This window comes from Syngnathus floridae, chromosome 16, assembly GCF_059516105.1.
Source record: "Syngnathus floridae isolate MCC-2025c chromosome 16, RoL_Sflo_1.0, whole genome shotgun sequence".
Classification (NCBI taxonomy): Eukaryota; Metazoa; Chordata; class Actinopteri; order Syngnathiformes; family Syngnathidae; genus Syngnathus; species Syngnathus floridae.
In genome coordinates, this window is record NC_142428.1 from 10,275,670 (window position 1) to 10,288,054 (window position 12,385).

The 12,385-nt window shown below is 43.9% G+C and overlaps 1 protein-coding gene across 1 annotated transcript in view; it reads left to right on the forward strand.

Annotated features, from left to right (window-relative positions):
• Positions 1-12,385, forward strand: part of LOC148385666 (mirror-image polydactyly gene 1 protein-like) — a 32,370-nt gene that overhangs the window by 1,305 nt on the left and 18,680 nt on the right. The window contains 4 exon segments of the mRNA XM_088399967.1: positions 4,133-4,234; positions 4,626-4,682; positions 4,755-4,911; positions 9,442-9,510. Of these exon segments, the coding sequence (XP_088256093.1) occupies positions 4,133-4,234; positions 4,626-4,682; positions 4,755-4,911; positions 9,442-9,510 (385 nt within the window).

A 12,385-nucleotide genomic window follows, 5' to 3' on the forward strand; every position in this document is an offset into this window, starting at 1 on the left:
AATATTCCTCACTCCATTTCTGCGGTTGTAGTAATAAACTTGCATTTGCTTAGCAGCTGCATCCCTTCGTCGAACTTTGTCTTTGTCCAGCCATCCTGGATCTAGGTTCATGGACAAGGTTGGAAGAGTTGTTCTGATCTTTCGACCCATCAGCAGCTCAGCAGGACTCGCTCCCGTGGATGATGATGGTGTAGCTCTGTATGTCATCAAGGCCAGGAAAGGATTTTCCTGTTTAAGAATAGCTTTTGCTACCTGCACAAATTCCGGGAGCACTTGTTATCCCAAATGGGAGGCTTCAAAAGGCGTACCTCCCAAATGGCGTAATGAAAGTGGTCAGTTTGCAGCTTTCCTCATGCAATGGGATCTGTCTGTCCATTAGTTTGAGCATAATGTGGACTAGATGTCAAATGGATAAAGTCATATTCTTTACTGAACTGCCTGAACTCCTCTGACACTAATTGACGTCCATTATCGTTAACTAACACTTCTGGAATACCATAGCGTGCAAATATGGCTTTCAGCTTACCAATGACTTGCTTGCTTGTGATCAACGGCACATGTAAAATCACAATGTACCTTGAATAGTAGTCAGTCACTACCAAATATGACTGCTTCCTATGCTCACACAGATCTATGCCTACCTTTTGCCAAGGCCTGGATGATAACTCACTTGGCATTAAAGGCTCTTTTCTCTGTGTAGCTCTGTTTTCTCTGCAAAAGTTACATTGAATTACGTTTGTCTTGATGTCCTGTGAGATTCTCGGCCACCATACTGACTGATTAGCTCTTTCTCTACATTTTACCAACCCTTGGTGCCCATCATGAATCTTGTCTAAGATCTCATTCCTCATTGATTTGGGAATAACAATACGATTTCCTCTGGTGACTAGTCCTTCTACCAGTGGCAGTTCTCCTCTCACTTGGTAAAATTCTTTCAGTGACTCCGGTACCTGCTTCTCATACTCATGCCACCCCCTTTTTATAAACTCTTTCACCAGCTGAAGGTGGGAGTCCTCAGCCGTGTGTTCTTTTATCTCTTCCATTCTTTGTGGGGTAGCTAGGAGATACCTCAAGATGGAGTCAACGTGTGCAGCAACATCATCATTGTATGTATCATCACCCTCACCTTGAATAGGGCCTCTGGAAAGAGCGTCTGCCACAACTAGTGTTTTTCCCGGAGCATATACAGCTTCTGCATTAAATCACATCAATCTCATGAGAAGCCTCTGACATCTTATGGAAACGTTATCCAAGTCTTTGCTGTTCATGAGTGGTACTAAGGGCTTGTGTGCATTGCGTTTCAGCATCTCTGAGTGTCCTGGAACAATATGCAACAGGTTTCCAATCCTCACCTTGTTGTTGAAGCAGAACTGCACCCAGCCCATAACTGCTGGCATCGGCTGACACCACTGGTTGCATCATGCAAGATGAGTACAGGTGCTGACGTTAAAGCCATCTTCAAATTTGGAAGGCTGACTGTTGCACGGGCCCCCACTGCCATTCAACTGTCCCTTTGAGCAGCCCATACAGTGGTTGACCTCTGGTGGATAAGTTTGGGATGAACATGGCCACGTAGTTCACCATTCCCAAGAACCTCTTGAGCTCTGACACATTTTGAGGTTGTGGAAAGTTATTAATGCCAGCTATTCTTTTCCGATCAGGTCTGACACCATTCTCATCGAAAACGTGTCCCAGAAAACAAATCTGCCGCTGTTTAAACTTGCACTTGGCTTTGTTTAATTTAAGACCTGATTCCTCAATCCTCTTCAGAACCTGCTCCAGACGTCTGTCATGGACCTCCTCGGTTTCACCATGAACAAGGATGTCATCCATGTAGACTTCAGTTTCATCTAACCCCTGCAGGGTCTCTGCCATTTTCCGTTGGAAAATTTCGGGAGCACTTGTTATCCCAAACGGGAGTCTTCGAAAGGCGTACCTGCCAAATGGCGTAATGAAGGTGGTTAGTTTGCAGCTTTCCTCATCCAATGGGATCTGATAAAACCCACTTGCAGCATCCAATAACGAGAACACCTTTGAACCTGAGAGCCTTGGCATAATTTCCTCGACTGTTAGCAGCACATACGTTTCACGCTTTACGGCTCAATTCAATTTTCTCAAATCTGCACAACATCGAACCTCCTTTTTATTTGCCTTTAGGACTGGAACCATGGCAGCACACCACTCTGTAGGCTCTGTTACCTTCTCTATGATGCCTTCTGTTTCAAGTCGGTGTAGCTCCTTTTTCACTAGCGGTACTAGTGGCAGTGGTACTCATCTTGCACAATGGACTGCATAAGGCTGTGCATCCTCATTTAGTATGATTTTCACAGGTTCCGTCTTTAATAGGTCTTCACTTGGTCTACTCTTTGAACGAGACCCATTTCCACAGCTTCTCGCTGGCTGAGCAGACTACAGCAGTTACCTTTCATTACATACACAGGAAAAGTGTATTCTTTACCCTTGTATACTGTTTTGGCTGTGAACCACCCCCTACATCTGAGCCACCCGCCTGGACCGACAAATGGTCTCTCTGCTTTATTTAATTTCAGGGATGTGGGGAGCTTCACTTCATTTATAACAGTCACATCAGCCCCTGTATCAATTTTAAATGAAAGTGGCATCTTCTCTATTTCAAGGGTAACAGTCCAATTGTCTGAGTTGGCCTCCTTGCTGACCTCACCCAAAAACTGGAACTGTCCCGTGTTCTCAGTGACGTCGTTCACTTCTTTAGTATGACACATTCGTGGCCAATGTCCTCTTTTCTTGCACTCTCGACATGTACGTCTGTAAGCAGGACATTTTCCTTTTTCCTTATGCTGAGTGCCACACCTGCCACAGCTCTTGTCCCTTTTCTGGCCTGTGGCGCCACCTTGTGGTCTTTACTGTGCCTTTTGCTGCGTCGTCCTCCAACTACCGTCAACATGAGCCACTTGTATGTCCGGTAGCTGGGACTGGAGGCCAATTTGTATTGCCACCTCCTCAGCTTGACGCACCTGCTGGATGACTTGTGATAGCGTCAGGTCTGCCTTGACCTGAAACATCTGAGATAATTCCTTATCTCGAATGCCAACAACTAGTTTATCCCGGATGTGTTCATCTCTCTTGTCGCCGAACTCACAGTTCTCCGCCAAATCGAATAAAACTCTGATGTATGCTTCTGCCTTTTCCCCGGCCAGCTGACTTCGCTGATAAAAAAGCAGGCTCGTTCGTGTATTAAGTTCCATCTTGGAATGAAGTAATCATCAAACTTCCTTAGCACGACGTCGTAGTCTTTTTTTATGTAGTTCTTCCTCAAACCCGAAGGAGCTGAATATTTTCTCCGCCCCACGTCCCATGGCGTAAATGAGCGAACTGACTGGGACCCCGCCGTCCTCCTTGTTCAGCTTCGTCGCCGTCCGAAAGCACGAAAATCTCTGTTTCCACTCCGGCCACTCTCCTGGGCTCGTGAACTTGAACTCCTCCAGTGGACTAAACTTCGACATCTTAATCGAGTTTTTCCAGTCGCGTCACTTCTGACACCATGTGATGTTTTGCTGACATCAAACAAATAAATCTCTAGGTTCCCAAGAACACGGTTTTAATATATCCAGCACGCAACTTCACATACACCGATGGCCATTAACTATCACCCTTCTCGTCGTCCAAAACACCTTAACATTTCTTATACTCGCGAGCGTTAACTGTGTGTGTACTTCAGGTACCATAGAAATTTCCATACATTACAGTACTTAATTATTTTCTCAGTCAGGCACCCCTTCTTTCCCAGGAGAGAAAAAAAATACTAGAGGTGGGTTTACTTATGAACATTTTGCAAACAGCACTTGTTTGTATAAAAATATGTAAAACGTAATGAACAACTAAGCGTCAACAAAGGCACTTCTGTTGTGACCTTCAAGAACACTGTGTGCAGTGCATGCTGGGATGCTTGGGAGACTTGTTATTACTTTGACGTCATCAATAAGATGAGCTCGGTAATGATGTTATCAGTGGGTCAAGACTCAACGCATACTCGAAATGCTTATTGGGTGATCTGGGCCCTCCTGCTCTGCGATTGGCCGGCTACTGTGACCGAAGGTGATGTGACCCAATCAGGTTAGCAACTATTTTCTTTTTTTTCTTTTTTTCCTCCCAGATGCTAATGTTTAAGCTGCAACGCGTGTCACAGATTACGCCTGTGACACGTGTCAGGTGGTACTGTCACAACAGCTTACCTGTTCTCACACTGTACTCCAAGGTAATATGCATGCTAATGCTAACACGCCCAACAAAAGAACATTCTTTTATAAATCCGTGGTAACACACTCACGAATAATAAAATAGCTTGTCCCATAATCCAAATGCAGTCACTCCCTTTAACGGCCCGTAAATTGACCAGCTCGGTTGTGTCGACTACTCGAGTCATCAATGGGATAAATGAGAGATTGTTTGCTAATGCTAACAGTTTATGAAGCAGCAAGAACATGTTAATGCTAACAGTTTATTTTGGAAGTGTTGCTAGTCTGTTGAGTGTTAAAAACAAAATATTATAGCTTTGTTTTGAATTTTAACGTGGTAGCTTGCTAACGTTTATTCAAGAGTGAAGGATGCTGGTGTTCGAATGCTAACCGCCGCTGTTTTGTTTGTAGGATCCGTGTCCTCTGTGCGACGAAGCCAAAGAAGCTCTGCAGCCCCTCAAGCACAAAGTGAGAGGTCACAAATAACTCTGAATAAATGAATGACTGGTCCCTGATGTTTGTGGCCTGCGCGCAATCCAGTTTGTCCTGCAGCAGGTGGACATCAGTCATCCGGAGAACCAAGTTTGGCGAGACAAGTACAAGTGGGACATTCCTGTCTTCCATCTGAATGGTCGCTTTGTCATGAAGCACCGCGTGAATGTCAAATTGCTTGACAAGCTGCTGGACGACCACCACAGTGACCAATCATGCAAACAAGGAATTGATGAACAAATAAACACATGAAGACAGTCATCCGTTCATTGTCTTGCATTCTTTTGACCCATAAACAAAAATTGTTGGCATGATTGGCGGCTGATCTGGTGAGCTCATCAATATTTCAGCCGGTGTGCGTGTTGCCGTAGCGACGTCTGTTGTCGTGGATGGCGTCTCGGGTTAAAGTGGCGGACGTTCAACTGGCGGTGCAGAAAACCAAAAGAAAGATGTCACCCCCAGCTGCAGCTGCTCCGCCAGTAAGATTTCCACAATTGGTCGTTTGACACTCATTAGGTCGCCAAGCGATGCCGTTAGCACTTTGCTAACGTCAGATGTGAGTGCATCTACATGGGTTTGCATATACAGGACTGAATATTGTGATATTTGTGATATTTTCTGTAATGCAATTAAAAAAACAAAAATGTCATACATTCTGGATTCATTGCAAATCAACTGAAATATTGCAAGCCTTTTATTATTTTACCGTAATTTCCGGACTATAAGTCGCGTTTTTTTTCAGTTTGGGTGGGGGGGCGACTTATACTCAGGAGCGACTTATATATGGTTTTGTTTTCACAAATTTTTACTTGATCATTAAGACATCATTTTCTTACAAGTATAGTTGACCACTTCCCATGTTATTTTTAGTATAGTTGATCACTTCACATGCTTTTATATCTTTATCTTGGACATATTCAAAACATAAAAAATAGAGAAAACATCAAAGATATTAACACTATAAAGCACCATATCCAAGTCCACTGCCTGCTGTATGTACACTTGCTCCATTTTTGCTCCTCTTATATTTATTATTATTATTTATTAGTATTTGTTTATTTATTCATTGTTTGTGGCTTCTTGGTTCTTTTTGTGTTGCTTGTATGCATATAGTGGGATAGTGGGAACGTAATTTCAATCTCTTTGTGTGTCTTGGTATATGAAAAAAAATCGACAATAAAGCAGACTTTGACTTTGATAAAACAACCAAATAAACAAAACAAAAAACTACATCTGAAAAAAATTATATTTTCAGAGGAAACTGGATGAGGGCGCTCTAAATTTCACCGTTGGCTGTGACTCGTCAACTGGGTGGGCTTAAGAAAAATGGCACCAAAAAGAAACTCATACTTTGCACGTTACAAACTTCAAGTTGTAAAATATGCAGCTTAAAACAGTAATCGAGCAGCAGAAAGAAAGTTTGGAGAACCGTGATGTACCAAGAGATTACTATTTCAAGTGACGTCAGTGGCACGGCGCGGCGCGGCTGTTTTTTACATAAAGGACAAACGTACCCACGTAAGGACTACCGGCATCATTAGCGGTGATCATTTCTAAGTGACACGGAGGACAAAGAGTTTGAAGGAATTAAGGATTTGGAGGGACATAAAAGGTTTGAAAAACTATTATGGCTCTTACGCGCGTCCGCTCCTACTCTACTGAGTCGGGGGCCGGCGCTCGGCCGAGTGGCTGTCCGCAGACGGTGCATGGGGCTCGGATATGGCCATTACGCACGCCCTGTCCTATTGTATGGAGCTCTCTTCCACATCGGTGGCTGGAAGTCCACGCCGCCACACGCTTGGAAGTTTGTTTTGTTAAATAAAGAGCCGTTTACCAAACCCACGTCTTTCCTTGTACTTTGTTAACGCTACAATATAGTCATATACTAGATCTGTGGAATAAAGACGAGGCTGACGTCAGGGCGCACGCGCGGCGATGTTGACAAAGGACGAGGAATTTGATCGATGGATTTAATGGATTTAAAGTGCACGGATGGTTTGATAATATTATTGCTTATATTATAGTTATTTGAAATATAGTTTATCTATCGCTATATGAGACTGTGGAATATTTTGAAGTGCAAGCGCCCTCAGCCGCGCGCACCCATTGTTGACAAAGAACCATTGATGGATTTAATGAATTGGAGTGACACCGATGATTTTATAAACGTATTATTCATGTAATCGTTTTCTTTAATAACTCTATATGTTACGTCAGGCCCATTCTCAGCTCTTCGTTTGTGTTTGTCACGTTAGCATACCTATCGTTTAGCCTGTTGCTATCTATCGAATGATCGATGGATTCAATTAATTGGAGTGACACCGATGGTTTTATGAACATGTTATTTATGTAATAGTTGTCCTAAATTACTCTATATGTTACGTCAGGCCCGTTCTCAGCTCCTTGTTTGTGTTTGTCACGTTAGCATACCTATCGTTTAGCCTGTTGCTATCGTATCGGACGATCGATGGATTTAATGAATTGGAGTGACACCAATGGTTTTATAAACATGTTATTCATTTAATAGTTGTCCTTAATCACTCTATGTTACGTCAGGCCCGTTCTCAGCCCTTTGTTTGTGTTTGTCACGTTAGCATACCTATCGTTTAGCCTGTTGTTGCTATCGTTTAGCCTGTTGTTGTTCGTTCATGACTGTTTTTGGTGTGGGATTTTGTCGAATAAATTGCCCCCCAAAATGCGACTTATACTCCGGAGCGACTTATATATGTTTTTTTTCACTTTTTGAGACATTTTATGGCTGGTGCGACTTATATTCCGGAGCGACTTATAGTCCAGAAAATACGGTAATGCTGATTATGGCATACAGCTTAAGAAAACTCAACTATCGATCTCAAAATATTAGAATATCATGAAAAAGTATACTAGTAGGGTATTCAACTAATCACTTGAATCGTCGAACTCGAAACACCTGCAAGGGTTTCCTGAGCCTTGAAAAACACTCAGCTTGGTTCAGTAAACTAAATCACAAGTATGGGGAAGACTGCTGATCTGACTGCTGTCCAGAGGACCATCATTGACACCCTCCATCAGGAGGGTAAGACGCAAAAAGAAATTTCTCAAAGAGCAAGCTGTTCACAGAGTGCAGTTTCAAAGCACAACCACAAAAAGTCTGTTGGAAGGGGGAAATGTGGCAGGTAACGCTGCACAACCAAGAGAGATGACCGCAGCCTTAACAGCATTGTGAAGAAGAGTCGCTTCCAGAATTTGGGGGAGCTTCAAAGACAGTGGACTGAAGCTGGAGTCCAGGTATCAAAAGCCACTGTTCACAGACGTGTCCGGGAAATGGGCTACAATAGCCGTATTCCCATGGTCAAGCCACTTCTGAACTCAAGACAACGGAAGAAGCGTCCGACTTGGCTATGGATAAGAAACACTGGACAGTTGCAGAGTGGTCCAAAGTCCTCTTTTCAGACCAAAGCAAGTTTTGTATTTCATTTGGAAGTCAAGGTGCCAGAATCTGGAGAAAGGCTGGAGAGGAGCAAAATCCAAGTTGCTTGAAATCCAGTGTGAAATTCCCACAGTCAGCGATGGTTTGGGGAGCCATGTCAGCTAATGGTGTTGGTCCACTGTGTTTCATCAAATCCAAAGTAAATGCAGATTTTAGAGCACTACATGCTTCCGCCTGCTGAAAAGCTCTATGGAGATGATTTTCATTTTCCAGCATGATCTGGCACCTGCCCACAGTGCCAAAAACACCAGTTAATGGTGTACTGACCATGGCATTACTGTCCTCGATTGGCCTGCCAATTCCCCTGACCTGAACTCCATAGAGAATTTGTGGGGTATTGTGAAGAAGCAGCTGAAAGACACCAGACCTAACCATGCAAATGAGCTAAGGGCCGCTATTGAAACATCCTGGGCATCCATAACACCTCAGCAATGCCACAGGCGGATTGCCTCCATGCCACGCCGCATTGATGCAGTAATCCGTGCAGTAGGATTCCCAACCAAGTACTGAGTGCATTAATGGACATTTTCAAATGTTTGATTTTGTTTTGCTGTTATAAATCTTTTTTTTTTTACTTGGTCTGAGGAAATATTCTAATATTTTGAGATAGGATTTTTGAGTTTTCTTAGCTGTAAGCCATAATCAGCAATATTAAAATAATGAAAGGCTTGCAATATTTCAGTTGATTTGTAATGAATCCAGAATGTATGACATTTTTGTTTTTTTAATTGCATTACATAAAATAAAAACAACTTTATCACAATATTCTAATTTTCTTAGACAGTCCTGTAAGTATTAGCAATACTTATTACGCGCATTCAGTCTCACTCCAAAAGTTTGGATTCAAAATCGTCATCTTTCGTTTTCCTCCCAACACGCCAAAAATGTTTTGCGTCCCCTTCTTTTGAATTAGGTCTGCACATGCGCTTTTTGTGTTGAAATAAAAAAAAAAATCCTGTTGGATTTGCTTTATCACCAAATAGTTTGTACTTTTGATGACTGAGGTGGCCTCCAGCCCTGCATCAGACCAGAATATAACCGCCTCTGCCCTGAGCAGATGTTCACACTCAGACGTAAAACAGGATTCATTTGTTCAAAGATGACACTGACCTTAACACAGACAGCAAGCGCAAAGTGGAGGCAAACATTCAATTATCTGACTTGAGGCATCATCAGGAGAAATATTACTCTTTAATTTCTTTGCATCAGCGTCAGATTGCTCATAGTATATTTTTACTTTTCTCCTTTTTCCCCACAGAAGTCCAGAGAGTTCCGAACAGTCAACATGGACACCAAGCAAAGAACTCAGAGACTCTCTGGTGGACATGTACACAGGTACGCAACTGCAACACAATAATGCACGTACAATTTTGCAGCTATGCAAGCACATTGCTTGCACACAACTGCGGTTGTAACGCATGTCTAGATGGGCACGACGACACGGACACAGACACAAACTCGCAACGTTTTTATTTTTGTCGTATACAACATGTCTCCATGTACATGATATGCGGAGTGAGCTGCACAACACGTGCACAGACGGACTTGACAACAACCCAGCACATTTGAGGTCCGCAGCACACTCCCCGCACACGCGCGCACACACGTGCTAAACATATCAGAGTGGGTTTGTCCACTGAGTGGCACTGTGTCTCTTTACACGACTCCACAAAGGAAATGTACACGTTAAAAATAGGACTACACATTCAGATACATATAGAGGTTTGCGCGCGCGCATGTGTGTTTTTGTGTGTCTACGGTTATATATGTGTGTGTGTGTGTGTGTGTGTACACACACACACACACACACATACACGTATATGTGTGTGTGTATATATATATATATATATATATATATATATATACACATATATATATATATATAAAATTAACTCCTCACCCCCCGTGGGTGGTCTCTTTTTCCCTTCAAGCTCGGGTCCTCTACCAGAGGCATGGGAGCTTGAGGGTTCTACGCAGTATCTTTGCTGTTCCTAGTACTGCACTTTTCTGGACTGAGATGTCAGATGTTTTTCCTGGGATCTGTTTCAGCCACTCCTCCAGTTTGGGGGTTACTGCAGCCTAGTGCTCCAATGACCACAGGTATAACTGAAGTCTTCACTCTCCAGGCCTTCTCCAGCTCTTCTCTGAGCCCTTGATATTTCTCAAGTTTCTCATGTTCCTTTTTCCTAATGTTACCATCATTTGGGATGGCTATGTCAACCACAACGGCTTTCCTCTGCTCTTTGTCCACCACCACAATGTCCCGGTTGGTTCGCCATTACCATTCTGTCTGTCTGGATCTGGAAGTCCCAGAGGATCTTGGCTTGGTCATTCTTTACCACCTTTGGAGGTGTTTCCCACTTGGATCTTGGGACTTCCAGTCCATACTCTGCACAGATGTTCCTGTACACTATTCCAGCTACTTGGTTATGGCGCTCCGTGTATGCTTTACCTGCCAGCATCTTGCTGTATATCCTCCTTTGGCCACCGTATGATTCCTGCAGGGTATCTGATTACTGGTAGGGCGTAGCTGTTAATGGCTAGGGACTTGTTCTTGCCGTTGAGCTGACTTCTTAGGACTTACCTTACTCGATGGAGGTATTTGGCTGTGGCTGCTTTCCTTGTTTCCTCGTCAAGGTTGCCATTTGCCTGTGGAATTCCAAGGTATTTGTAGCTGTCCTCGATGTCTGCTATTGTTCCTTCTGGGAGTGAGACCCCCTCTGTGTGGATTACCTTTCCTCTTTTAGTCACCATGCGGCCACATTTCTCAAGTCCAACTGACATTCCGATGTCAGAACTGTAGATCCTGGTAGTGTGGATCAGGGAGTCAATGTCCCGCTCGTTCTTAGCGTACAGCTTTATGTCATCCATGTAGAGGAGGTGGCTGATGGTGCCCCCATTCCTGAGTTGGTAGCCATAGCCCTTCTTGTTGATTATTTGGCTGAGGGGGTTCAGTCCTATACAGAACAGCATTGGGGACAGAGCGTCTCCTTGGTATATACCACATTTGATGGTCACGTGTGCAAGTGGCTTGCCATTGGCTTCAAGTGTGGTTTTCATCGAGTTGGCGATGAAGGTTCTCAGAGTCCCATTGATTTTGTACAGCCTCAAGCATTCAGTGATCCAAGTATGTGGCATTGAGTCATATACTTTCTTGTAATCAATCCAAGTAGTGCTCAGGTTGGCACGTCTGGTTCTGCAGTCTTGGGTGACTGTTCTATCCACCAGGAGTTGATGTTTTGCTCCTCTGGTATTTTTACCAATCCCTTTCTGAGCAGTGCTCATGTATTGATCCATGTGCCCGCTGATCTTATCTGATATTATGCCCGACATCAGCTTCCATGTTGTGGAGAGGCAGGTGATTGGCTGGTAGTTGGATGGGACTGTGCCCTTTGAAGGATCCTTCTGGATCAGGATCGTACGCCCTTGGGTTAGCCATTCAGGGTGAGTCCCATCCCTTAGCAGCTGGTTCATTTGTGCTGCCAGGCGCTCATGGAGAGTTGTAAGTTTCTTGAGCCAGTAGCTGTGGATCATGTCAGGGCCTGGTGCTGTCCAGTTTTTCATTCCTGAGACTCTTCTCTGGATGTCTGCCACTGTGATGGTTACTGGGTTCTGTTCAGGGAGCTTGCTGTGGTCCTTTCTCAGAGCCACCAGCCACTGTGCATCCTTCTTATGTGATGCCTCCCGCTCCCATATATCCTTCCAGTACTGTTCAGTTTCCAGCCTTGGTGGGTCTGCTCTGCTATTATTCCTCTGCCACTGAGCGTATACTTTCGCTGGTTGTGTTGTGAACAACCTGTTTATTCGTCTGGCTTCATTCTCTCTTGTGTACCTCTTTAGGCAGCTGGCCAAGGTTTGGAGTATTTGTTTGGCAGTTTCGAGTGCTTCAGGTATGGGCATCTGTCTGTATTTCTTGGTAACTTGCTTTTTCATTGCACCTTTCTGGGCCTCTGTCATTTGGCTCACTTCTCTCCGTGCTATCTTGATTTTGGCCTCCAGCCTTCTCTTCCATGGTGGGCACTGTTGTGGTCGCATATGGTCATTCTTCTTGTAGCCAAGACTTTCTAGGATCACTGCTGCTGAGGCGTATATCAGCTCATTGGTTTCAGTGATGGTAGCCGTAGGAATTGTTGTCAGAGCTGCATTCACATCTTCTAGAAGACTTTCTGAGGGTACTTCACTTAGCCTCTGCAGTGTGTATCTAGGTTCC